Source organism: Podarcis gaigeae, assembly GCF_964106915.1.
Source record: "Podarcis gaigeae genome assembly, chromosome: 3".
In the NCBI taxonomy this organism is placed as follows: Eukaryota; Metazoa; Chordata; class Lepidosauria; order Squamata; family Lacertidae; genus Podarcis; species Podarcis gaigeae.
The window spans coordinates 51,131,946-51,145,204 of record NC_139680.1 but is presented as its reverse complement, the minus strand read 5'-3'; the positions used below and the strand labels follow the sequence as shown (position 1 = coordinate 51,145,204).

General features: G+C 43.0%; 1 protein-coding gene across 4 annotated transcripts; it reads left to right on the top strand.

Annotated features, from left to right (window-relative positions):
- Positions 1–3,435: 3,435 nt before the first annotated feature.
- Positions 3,436–12,522, top strand: DDO (D-aspartate oxidase). 4 transcript variants are annotated; one of them, XM_083731432.1, is made up of 5 exons: positions 3,436–3,587; positions 6,319–6,493; positions 7,605–7,713; positions 8,957–9,133; positions 11,691–12,522. In XM_083731432.1, exons 1-5 carry the CDS (start codon positions 3,507–3,509, stop codon positions 12,256–12,258), a joined length of 1,110 nt encoding a protein of 369 aa, XP_083587558.1. In that variant the 5' UTR covers positions 3,436–3,506; the 3' UTR covers positions 12,259–12,522. The 4 variants fall into 4 exon arrangements, with proteins under 4 accessions (XP_083587558.1, XP_083587561.1, XP_083587560.1 ...); XM_083731435.1 differs by lacking the exon at positions 3,436–3,587 and adding an exon at positions 3,655–3,674; XM_083731434.1 differs by lacking the exon at positions 3,436–3,587 and adding an exon at positions 3,680–3,699.
- Positions 12,523–13,259: the final 737 nt, after the last annotated feature.

Below are 13,259 nucleotides of genomic sequence, written 5' to 3'. Positions count from 1 at the left end.
CCCTCCTGACTCCAGTGATTGAGACTCTCCATTTCTCATATGCCCCATTTTGTCTGTGTCAGCCCTTTCAAAGGCTAGGGGATAAAGACTGTGGTTCTGGAAAGGGGTGTGTGTGTGTGTGTGTGTGTGTGTGTGCGTGCGTGTGTGCGTGCGTGTGTGCGTGTGTGCGTGCGTGTGTGTGTGTGTGTGTGTGTGTGTAGGCCAACTATATACAGTTTCTTATTTTAACAACAGAAATCTTTGGCATCCTTAGTTATCCTTGGGTGCAACATGTATTGTCCTGCCTCGACACTTGGTTCTTGGGCTGGACCTTAATAACAACAACAATTTTATTATTTATATCCCACCCATCTGGCTGGGTTGCCCCTTCTAGATGTTGTACTACAACTCACATCATTTCTGACCATTGACTCTGCTAGTTGAGGCAGATAGGAGTTGGAGTCCAACAACATAAGGAGGGCCATGGGTGCCCCACCCTTGAAATAAATGTTTCACGACTGGCAGGGCAATTTATTTATGCCACCATGTGTTCTCAGCAGCAAAGGTGAAAGCCAAAGAACAGCAATAAAAACAAGAGGCAGTGTAACAAAACAGACCACCACTCCTGCATTGTTCTGAGCAACCCTGTTGCCATCCACCAATCATAATGTTGGTGGTGAATGACACCCCCACATTAGAAAAGCAATTAAACCATTAATCAATGTGTGATGATAAAATGTCCTGATGATGTCACTAAATGCAATGCTCACACCTCTCCCTATGCACAATGCATTACAGTAGTGTTAACTCAGAAAGAAGTGCTTTCAGTGCTTCCCCCTGTAAAGACTACTGTGAGACAACCAGCAGGAAAGCACCAATATACACTGACAGCCATAGGCTGCAGGCCTCCCCTCAAGCAAGGGGTGACCTTTCCCACCAACCCCAAAAACCAGGACTGACAAATAACACTTTTGGCAGGGAAAAAGATGGTCAGATAGCAAAGGAGGAAGTGCCATTTCAATCAGCAGCCAGACAACTCCATTTTGCAGTAGCCAATGTGTGTCTCTACTAACATCATGAGGATATCTTGTAACAGTGTGTGAAGAGGAGAGCCATGGTTTTTCCTTCTCTTTCACAAGATTGAGTTTCATAAGAATATGGATTTATGGAGTGGCGATGCTATCCAATAACTGAAAATATGGCAGTGAAATCAAGTGAAAAATATCTTATGCCCTCAGAACCCAGATACTATTTTAATTATAGAAAATGAATGTGTGTGTTTTTTATATGAAGGAACAGACATAAATGATTGTCCAGTGTGTAAATCTATGTACCACTAACTGTGAAAGTGATAACATTGTGTTTTTAAAATTTATTTATAATTAACAATAAATTGACAAATATGTCAGTGCAAGCTATGTATTTTAAGGGGTGTTTATATTTTTAAAATCCTGGTGGTGTTATATATCTATACATGCAGATATATAATAAGCTGAGCAGTTGCCATATGCTGACTGTCAGATACAGAGCTGGCCCACCCATGATGTGAGGTGATGCACCCACCTCAGGTGGTGGAACTGAAACGAGGCAGTTCTCTGCCCACCCCACCACTTCCACTACAGAGAGCGAGGCATTCTGGAGCACAACATTGCCACATGTCTTCCCAGCCCCTGGGTGGAAAAGTCAAGTGAGTGGCAACTTTTGGAGGAGCGCCTCAGCTCCTGCTGAGTTTGGAGAGAACTGGAGCTTGGTGGCAGCGGAAGTGGGGCATGGTGGAAGGAACCAGGGGTTGGCAATTCCTCTTTATCCTCAGGTAGTGAAATGGGATAAGCTGTCCCTGCTCAGATAACTAGTCCATGCCTAGCCAAGCATTTTCTTCATGGGCTGCCAGCAGTTTCCAGACATTCCCATTCTCCAGCTGGCAGCACTTCCTAGGCAGAGATCTCTAAGTGGGAAATTATGAAGACTGAACCTGAAACCTTATCCAGGCAATGAATGGGTGCTTCCAGGGGCTTTTATTGCTTGCTGCCTCCATACATCTGAAAAATCAGCAGCAGCTCTGAACATTCTACCTGTCACTGGGAAATATGAGGATTTGTTTTAACTGGGGGAAAAATTTACACATGCCCTATGTAGCTACCGGTAATTGGTCACAAAGTGCAAAGTGATGATTTGACCATTGATGAAAGAGAGTGCCCACATTGGATTCCTTTCCAACAAGAAAGAAGGTACAGTATAGGGAAGGGCTTCCTACATTTCTGGAAAAGAGTTCCTATTGCATACATAACCAAGGACCCAGATATATGGAGTATTACCGTAATTTGCTCTTCCCAGCTTCTGAGGAATCTACACATGGCATAAACCTCTTTACCCACCTGGAACAGCCTTCATGTAAATAGTTGGCCCTAAAGATATAAAAATAAACATAAAATATATTCAATATAACCAGCAACTTGAAACATTCTGATCATAAAGCAAATATGAATTTTGGACACGATCCAGCACAGCACTTAAATCTATGTTGCACAGTGACCATATGCGACACATCTAATCATATTGTATCATTTTGGCAAGAGACTGTACCAAACAATCATTTTCTGCACGTTGCATTTGCAACCACTAATTTTTTTTGAACTGCATTCTAATATGTTTTGTGACTCACTGCAGCTTGGGACAGGTGGCAGTCCACAAACAATACAAATTATTAGGATGCTCCAATTCAAAGGGAGATTCCCTCCAAAGCGGGATTTCAGTCAAAGCCTCTTTCCATATGTTTGCTGGAAATGTCAAGTGGGGTGGCCACTTGGGTTGGCCCACTCATGTATAAATAAACCTTTGGCAGAAGCTCTGATAGACATGTCTGAAGAGAGGAGCTTTAACAGATTTCCCTCTGAGAGGTAATGGAAACCTGTATGTAACAGCTACACCATACATTTAAAACACATGGCTGCACACCCGAATCTCGGGAACTGTAGTTTACTCCCCACCTGGAGACTGACACACAAGAGCGTGAAACATTCATTGGGTCCCTTGCAGACATAAACCCTGGCGCAATTATTCCAATTGCAACTATTATAATCCGGCCATGAATGAACTGCCTCTGGTTTAATATTTAACCTTGCGACTCCTATTTTGACTTCGTTGCCCAGCATAGCTGTCAACTTTTCCCTTTTCTTGCGAGGAATCCTATTCGGAAGAATGGAATTTCCCTTAAAAAAGGGGAAAGTTGACAGCTATGTTGCCCAGTAGCACCAATTAAAATCATGCAACGAGACAACTGAAGCAGTCTCCCTTGAAGGGACCATGGACACTCCGCGACAGGGAGCCAGTCGGACGAATCCAAAACACCAGCGGGAGACGCCTCGTTGCAAGGAGCGAGGCTCGGCGGGAGGGAGCACGAAACGGGCCACCCTCGAGCCCGTGGAGTCGCCGAAGCCCGCCGCTGCTGACCAATCGGGAACGAGCAGAGCCGTCTTCAGAAGATTGCCCCGCCCTCCGAGCCTGCGTTTCCCCTCCGTCCCCTTCTAATGGTCGCGTCCGTGGCCTGGAAACCTTTGGTGGGAAGCGCCACTTTGTCGGAAAGGGTGCGGATTCTTTTGAAAGGAAAGGTATTTTTTAGCCTCTCTCCCGCGGTTGTCCGGGGCTCGTCAGAATGAGCAGGAAAACCCGTGAACTCCTCTAGTCCGTCTATCCACGTAAATGTAGAGCCTTGTAGGAAATGTACGTTGTGAAGCTACATATTATTATAAAGCCGGTTCCTGGAGAAAGGGGAGGGCGGAGAGCTTTGTGGATTTTTATTTTTTACTTTAATACTATCCCGCTTCATAGCTCCTGCTCTTCTCCGCATTCTAAGCAGTGAGCTGAAAATACTGGCACGTTTTTGACTGGTCACAGATCATTTGTCAAACCGTGTTTTTTGCAACGTTTCTGAACAGAAATTTGCCCGTTTGCCCCCTAACGAAGAAATGACCAGTCCATAATTTTAATGGTAGGTTTACTGTAGCTGTGAGAGACAGAATAGCAACAGGAAAAACCCCAGAAACCCAGAAGACAAAAGTCAGAGATTAATGTGCATTAGAATGAGTGAAAGAAATATTTGATCCCTTTGCAAAAGACAATTTAGTAATCTGTGGCAAAACCCTTGTTTCCTTATTTCCTCAGTCCACTGGACCATTGTAACCTCAAGAAGGGGTAGCAACGTTAAGTCTTTTGCAGTATAAGCAGCAGAGTCTTGTGGCACCTTGAAAGATTATCAGATTTAGAACTGCACAAACTTTCATGGACTGGAATCCACTGCTTCACACCTCTACAAAAGCTGACGTCATAATAAATATATTAGGCTTTAATATGCCGCAGGGTTCTTGTTATTTTGGGACTAGTATAAAACTGTGTGATATACTCCATAGCATTAGTGGACAGTTTTGCTGGACAGACCTTACTCAACCATGAAACCCACCAAATCTTGAGCCTAGTATACCGTAATCTGACAGTAAAATGGGCTTGATCCCATGTATGCAGCCCTGTTCATTAGATGAAGAGTGCAGTACAAATGTGAAAAACTTTTTTAATAAAAAAAATATTATTTCCTAATTTTATAAGGCATCTAATGTTCATATTTTTCAGTGCCAAACATTTTACTGTACAGTACATATATTGAAATGTGTTTTGTTGATGGAGGTGCCGTCTCTATTCTGTGGAAGGGCAGAAATATTTCCACTTTGCCTTGATGTTTCCAACTGCAACACACACAACAAACACAAAAATCTGTGCAGGTTTTAAAAAATAATGTGTAGGTAAATTGCAAAGTTGGTTCACCAAACTAAACAGCTAGAAACCTTTGGAAGTTGTTATTAGCGGCTATTTATATCATGCTTTGTATGATGAACTGTGAACTGGTAGCTTAATTGTACACATTGTATATCAGTTTCAGACATTTCCTCTTTTACCTCTCCTCTGTGTGTTGGCCTATGACTGCAAGCAGTAAACATTTGATCATATTCATTCATCATAAGAGTGGCTCTGTTGTGCATTCATTATTGTTCTTTTTTGTTGTTGGACTGGAGAGGAGAGGGAGAGAGAGAAGAAAACATGCAGATTAAAGAGATGGAATAGTCTAAACTCAGTTCATATTAGGAAAAAGTATCAGAGCCCTTGCCTCTGATAAATTATGTATGCTCACTGGGATGGTTGACCTCCCTCTTCCTTAGTATATCCGTATTATAGAGAATACAGATTCCTTCCCCACAAAAAAGAAAAAAGACACAAAATATCAGAAGGCAATGGTAAGCAGGAATTTAATCAGAAATTAACTTTGGGGAATTATCAACCAAATTCTACTTGTCATGTGCAAAGTTCAAAGGAAGTTCAAAACCTAAGATGTTTTAAAGCAGGGTACGAAGGCCACTCTCTACTAGATTTTTTTTTAAAGTACTTGTTGATCCATAAACTGTTCCAACATGAATGCCGTGGCTATCAAAGCAACAGGAGATTTGATGAATATTAATATTCTATGAATACAAAATCTCTGCATTCTGCCAGGACTGTCAAATACACAATATATTGATGTTTCCCCATGCTTTGGGTTGACTTTCTCTTCTTCACAAATGGTATCTTTTGCGGACACTGTTTGCAGATGTGTAGTTGGACATTGTGCAGTTTCATGTTGACCTTTTGTTCCACTCAAAGGAATGACTGGCTAATTGGCTGTGTTTTAGTTTAGAGAAGAAATTGTGCTTGCTTGCATACTCCATCTTCTCTTTACTTTGTTATTTAAACAGTGGCAGGCAGAGCTGCTGTAGTTTTGAAAGGGCCTTCAGGAAAGTCCTCTCCAGTGGGTCCCAGTCTGCATTGTTACACCTCTGGCCAGGGCTTATCTTGCAGCAACAACAGTGAGCGACCCTTTTAAGCCCCGCAAGAACCCTAGTGTACCATTGCTCTGAGGCATAGTAGGAAATTAAGAAGGCTGTCAGCCACTGCTAAGGAAGCCTGTAGCTGAGTGAAAAGGCATCCAGACTAATGGACCCTGCCAGGTGGCTGGGATCCAAGAAACTGCCCCAAAGTGCCAGGTGCTGTCAATGAAGCTGAACGGATACCTCTTAAACTTTATTTCCAGAAGAACCTATTCAATCAAGTGCATGGGTGAGGTCCCCTATGCTAATCCCTTTTAAGATATCTATGGATTAAGAGCCCTCCATATCTTGTTCCACAATGGACAGATTTTTAAAAAAGTATTCTTAGATTGTTATTTTATTTTAAAAATCATTATATAAGAAATCCTTATTTTGTCTTTAGAATTTTATTTTCACCCCCCCTCCTTTCTCCTTCCACTTCTCATAACAGAACATGGCCAAAGCAAAGATTGCAGTCATTGGTGCAGGGCTCATTGGCCTCTCTACTGCTGTTTGCATTTCGGAATCTGTCTCAGACTGCAGCGTGACTGTCATTGCTGACAGGTTTACCCCCAATACAACAAGTGATGTAGCTCCTGGGATGCTCATTCCTCATATTTACCCAGGTGAGTGGAATTTCCTTCCTAAGATGCAAAATGTAAATAGGCATAGATTTTTACATTATGTATTTATTTGTTTTCTGCCCTTCTCCCTAAGATCCCAGGGTGGGTTACAACATTTAAAACATAATATTAAAAATGGTTTTAAGCAACTTACAACAATAAAAATAAGGTGGGTCCTAAACATATACGTCTCAAGTGTCAAAAGCGAAGGTAAAGAGGTGCGTCTTCAGCATCCTCCAGATGATTTTCTGTATTTACTATCAGCTCCCAAAACGGGCTTCAGAGAGGGGTAACTGTAGTTTTCAGGGCTGATTCCATGACAAGTGGATCAGTGTACCACGAGCAACAAAACACTGAAGTGGTTGCTGTGAAATGAGTGCTGTTGTTGCCAAACTGAGGTGCATGTACAGTTGACTCATAGCTTACACACATTTAACTTGTGCAAATCCAGCTTTATATGCTTGGCCAAAAAGGATCCCTCCCACCATTGCACTCACCTTGGGAGCATGTTCAGAGATGCAGGGAGAGTGTGTTTTATTCACGATTTTGGCTTTATGCATTATCCCTGGAACATAACCTCCACATATGTTTAGCATCAACTGTACATCTCTCTCTCTCTCTCTCTCTCTCTCTCTCTCTCTCTCTCTCTCCAGTAGTTCTATATGGAAAAAAAGTAGCAAATCTAAAATATTACACATTGAACTTGCACCCAGTTAATAAGCTACTAACATTCTTTGTAATATTGCCAGGCTAGGGTCCTTCCAAAACTCCATCCGAAGAGCCTTGTACACAGCGCCTGTCATAGTACCCCTATTGCTGCATGCAAGACTCTTCCCTGTTCTGGACTCTGTATGTACACTTTGCTTCCAGGCAGAAATATTTGCATTGTTTATTTGGCCATGTTACATACATCATAGAAGCAGGAAAATATATCCATTCAACTACGTATGAAGGTAGTCCTTAATTTACAGGAAGAGGAAGCAAGACTAGGTTACAAATCAAACTACCATCAAGCTCCACTGTATTCTAGATGTTTCACTGAGTATGGAAAATAGAGATATGAAACTATAAATTTAAAACATCATTTAAAATGTGTTTTCTTTCTGCTGTGCAGACACACCGGTTCATCAACAGAAGCAGTGGTTTAAGGAGACCTTTGACTACCTGTCAGTCATCTGTAATTCCTCAGAAGCTTCAGAGGCTGGGATTCATTTGGTCTCTGGGTAAATAAGGAAGGCTGTACTATGCTTACTAAAAGCAGAGGGATAGGCAAGCCTGTTGGCCAAGCAGAGTCCAAGGCACATAAAGCAGTGAAGGTCTGGAAGTGCCTGTGTGACTGTCTGGGTAGGAACCCAGGGTACACTGACTGGAGGAAGAAAGGTGGGCTATAAATACAATAAACACATAAAAATGCATGCATTGGAATTGTAATCTATGGCCATGTTTTAGAAAGGGAGAGAGACAAAACCAATATGCGCTCATGAATTACTAGTATTACGGAATACTGTGTCCGGTTCTGGGCGCCACAATTTAAGATGGACATTTACAAGCTGGAACACGTGCAGAGGAGGGCATAATCAAGGGTCTGGAAACCAAGCCTTATAAGGAACACTTGAAGGAGCTGGGTATGTTTAGCCTGAAAAAGAGGAGTCTGAGAGGAGATATGATAGCCACCTTCAAATATCTAAAATGCTGTCACATGGAGCAAGTTGGTTTTCTCCTGCTGTGGAGGGTAAGTAGGACCTGAACCAATGGCTTCAAGTTACAAGAAAGGAAATTCTGACCAAACATCAGGAAGAACTTTGTCACAGTAAGAGCTGTTCAACAGTGGACTCTCCTTCATTGGAGATTTTTAACGGAGCTTGAATGGCCATCTGTCATGGATGCTTTACTTGAGATTCCAGCATTGCAGGAGGTTGAGCTAGATGACTTTTGGGGTCCCTTCCAACTCTATGATTCTATGATGATTTAAATTTCTATACCACCCTTCATCCGAATATCACAAGGTGGTCTGCAATATAAAAACATGCCATACATGCCATAATAACAAACAAACAAAATTACTCCCCCCATGCAATTCTATGAAAATAACATCCCACTGTCACATAAGCACATGTTCTGGTATCATATGAATGAATGGTAGAAATTTATTTGGGACTGGTCTCTCAATGGCTATTCATCATGGATGCTGTTTAACAGCTTCGTATTAAAAGCAGTAGAGCAACAGCAGGAGAGGACTGTTGCCACTGAGTCCAGCTTGTGGGCTTTACAAAGGCCCTAGTTTGGTTATGGGGGGGGGGGAATACATCTTAGGAACAGGTGTAGCAGGAGCACGGAACTACCCCCCCCCAAAAAAACCCAACCACAATTATATGAAATAATTTTGTTCTTAGATAATGATTTTCCAATAAATGTAACAGAACAGAATGGCTGGTGTTTTACATTCCCCCCTTTCATGTTTATCAGCTGGCAGATCTTTAAAACCATTCCTGAAGAGAAGCCTCCATTCTGGTCTGATGTGGTTCTGGGGTTTCGCTCGATGACTGAACAGGAAATGAAGAAATTTCCGCAGCACAAATGTGGTCAGGCCTTTACTACACTGAAGTGTGACTGCCCACCCTATTTGCTTTGGCTGGAGAAAAGGTATGAGTGTTTGGATGGACACCTTGCTATAACAAATGAAAGAACCGTCTTATTGGATAAGACCAAGATCCTTCTATCCGAGCATCCTGCCTCCAGCAGCAGCCAGACAGATGCCTCTGCATGCTCACAAGCAGAATGTGATGGTCCTTTGTCTGGTCAGGGATGATGGGGATTGTAGGACCACAGCTTCCCTGTCCCAGCTTTCAACACACTGCCATTTTCTTATTGTGGTGATGTGATGCAAAGTGAAACAAAGACCAAATGTTAAGAAAGCGCTCCCTGGTTGTAATGCAATGGCACCTCTATTCTTACACCATGCTACAACATGGGCTGGCAGTTCTTGCTTCAAAGCAATCACACGCTGAGTGCTCTTTATTCTTCCAGTGTGCTGTTCTGACATATGAGCAACCTCACGGGGAACTCATGCCTTGTCATGTTTCATTTTTTAAACAGTCCTGAAAGTGGTGCCGACGCTCAACTAAATTGCAGAATCCATTTAGTATCTGTCAGGCAGGCCTGTGGGCAAAGGCCTCTGCTGCCCCTCATTTCTGTCTTACACTCTTGTAATTTCCCAAAGGAGCTGCCTGATCCTCAGAGCGAGTCATTGGCACAAAACTCACTCAAATAAATGCTGTTTTGCTGATAGGCCCTTTTGAAGGATGGTGTCCAAGTAGCAGAAACAAATGATTAAGATTTCTTCCACTGAGTGGGTCAGAAGGAAGTGTCTATTAGATGTGTAATTTATTGTGTACCCTCAAGTGCCCTGAGCACTATTTATGGTGCTGTTCATCAAAAGATACAAAAAGAGAATCAATCATAAGCACTTGGCTGGAACCCACAAGCCACTTCTGTAGGCAAGAAGAGTTTTGATTGGGGCACGTCGGCTACTTTTCGACTGTCACAACAAACTTCAGAAACATTAAATTGGGAGTGACCTCAAAGCCTCTTCCAATTCAGGAGATGCAGCTGCAGCATAAATGATGAGCAGCCAGCCAGCCTCTTCTTCAGACCAAAGGAATTAAGAGTCTACCACCTTCTGATGCATTCAGTTCCACGGCAGCATAATTTTCAGCTGCATAAACATTGCAATAGCTTAAAAAAAACAACTAAAATGAAAAAAAAACCCTGGGAAAACAAAAACATCTTTGAATCACAGTAAAGGAATTGCCACATGGAGGGGGCATGTCCCATGAACAACTGATTTGTTGAAGGCACAAGAGGGTAATGATTTTTTAAAAAAGAATTGTGCCCACCTGTGAGGATGCATTGGTGCGGCACAGACAAGTGAGATTTCAGCATAAACCGAGGGCCAACTTAATGTCCATCAGCTCTTGTATCCTGCTTTAGCCTGACACTGGGATGCATTATTTTTGGTAGAGGTAGGTGGGAAATGTGCTTTTGCTTTTTCAAGGATGGGCACAATGAGCAGTTTCCTGTAATTTTGATCTATGTGGGTTTCTGTGTCCTTTTATAACCAGCCTAGCACATATGTTTGCAACTGAACAGATGTTTTGTAAGAGCACAAAACACCCTGGGAAATGCAGCCTCCCGCAAAGCTCTGTTCCCTGACTTTGTTCAGTGCATTTTTGATGATGATGATGATGATTTATAGTGTTTATAACCCGCACTTCAACCGGTAGGTTCACAGGCAGTGCACAATGTTATATTGATACTTTAATGTCAAACAAAACCAATAATGATAATAAAAGCAACCAATCCATCTGCTGAAGATCAATTCATTACCTCCGAAGACCTGAAGAAAAAAGTACACATCTTTATGTGATGGCTGGTGATGGGGGGTGGGAAGCTTTTATCTTCCATGGGGGAGAGTTCCACAGTTGCAGAGTCACAAGAGAGAAGGTCTTGCTCTGTGCCATCATACCATGAACCACCAGTCACTCTGGGCAGCTCCCAACAGAACACTAAAACAGAATAAAACTTCAAACATTAAAAATTTCCATAAACAAATGGATCCCATTTGACTTGTGTACACTTCTGTTCTGTTTTTCAATCTCTTCACTGATTTTTCTTCTCAACAGTTTCTTTTTTTAAAAAAGTAGGATGAGATTATCTGGATTGCATGTTGGAACCTTTGTTTTTTTCTTTCCATCTTTCTATTTCACACTAGTCAAAGACCATCTAAATTACCGTATTTTTTGCTCTATAAGACTCACTTTTTCTCTCCCAAAAAGTAAGGGGAAATGTGTGTGCATCTTATGAAGCAAATACAGGCTGCGCAGCTATCCCTCTTGCTGTTCTGGCTTCTGGGATAGCTGTGCGAAGCCTCTTCAGGGCAGCGGGAGGAATGCTCCCCCTGCCCTGAAGAGGTTTCTCACGGCTATCCCAGAAGCGATCCCTCTTGCTGTTTTGGCTTCTGAGATTCAGAATATTATTTTTTCTTGTTTTCCTCCTCCAAAAACTAGGTGCGTCTTATGGTCTGGTGCGTCTTATAGGGCAAAAAATACGGCATCTTATATCTTTGGCCTGTGTAGCAGGCAGGCAAAACATTCACACTGATAGAGAATGATTTCACCTCTTGATTTTTTTCCCTTTGCAGGCTGAAAAGAAATGGGGGCCAGGTGCATGCTAGAAAAATCGAAGACCTATGGGAGCTGCGGAGTGACTATGACATCATAGTGAATTGCTCTGGCATTGGCTCCAGGAAGCTTGTGGGTGACCTCGAGATACACCCCGTCAGAGGTCAGGTTCTCAAGGTCAAGGCCCCTTGGGTAACACATTTCATTCGGGATGGCGATGGATTAACCTACATCTACCCAGGGATACACAACATAACGCTAGGTGGGACACGGCAAAAAGGCAACTGGAAGCTGTCTCCAGATCCCAGTACCAGCAAAGACATATTTGGCCGATGTTGTGCCCTTGAGCCATCCCTTCAGGCAGCTCAGGATATAAAGGTGAGGGTGGGCCTGAGGCCATCCAGGTCAGCTGTGAGAGTCCAGAAAGAGATACTGGTTCGAGGCAGTGGAAAGCTTCTGGTGGTGCACAATTACGGACATGGGGGCGGTGGATTTTCCGTGCACCAGGGTACAGCTAAGGAAGCAACCCAGCTGGTTAAAGAGTGCATTGCAGCCCTTGAAATGTCAAGGCATAAGGCAAAACTGTAGCCTGTAAGGTGAACGTTCATATTCTCATTTCTCTCTCTCTCTCAGTAATGACTGATATAAATTGGATTAGTGTGTTAGTTCTGAAATCTGGTCAGGAAAAATGCCATTGGGTTGATTTACAGAGGCGTCTCTCTCTTGACAGCTGAGCACTTGATGGCCAGCAGGGGAATGTGACAACTGGCTGAAAGGTGATGGGAGGAGAGGTTCTGTCTGCAGTGTTTAATCTGTAATGCAGCTGAATACAAAATATTATTGAGTCCCCAACCGTTGCAAAAAATTCTGTTGTGCAGCTCCATTTCACCAGCAGAGGGCAGCATTGGATCAGTCACCTATTTGAGCCCTATTCAAGTTGCTTGGGAATGAGGGGGGCTCTGCAGGGTATCACTGTCTTTAAAAACCAGGAATGGCTTGGATGGTTCAGAAGCTACAGCATTCCAGGAGTCTCCTACAAGGCCCTCAGTTGGTCCAGGCCAGACTTCTCCTAATATTTCCCAGAGCAACCTGCTGTCACCACCTACTCCTTTACATAGAGGAACCAGATTTTCCCTTTATTGGCTGCAATTCAAAATCAGTACGTGGAGTGAGATCTGCTAACTTGGAATCCCCCAAACCAGAATACATTCATAAATTTAAAATTGTTATATAATTTTGGATGGAAAGCCATCCAAGCAAGTGGACTTTTAATATAGAAAAACAAAGAATTATGCTTTTCTCTTCTCTTCAGCAGCTCTAACACCACTCTGACTCAGCTCACTGCTCTCCCTAACACTCTGCTAATTGCTCTTCTGCGTCATTCTTGAACAGCCCTTGAAGCTGTCCCAGAAACTCCAGCGGGTACAGAATGCTGCAGCGAGGCTCCTCACGGGGTCTCTGCCATGGGAGCGTATTCACCCAGTGCTTTTCAAGCTGCACTGGCTCCCGGTGGAGTACAGGGTCAGATTTAAGGTGCTGCTTTTGACCTTTAAAGCCCTTCACGGCCTAGGACCCTCGTACCTACGGGA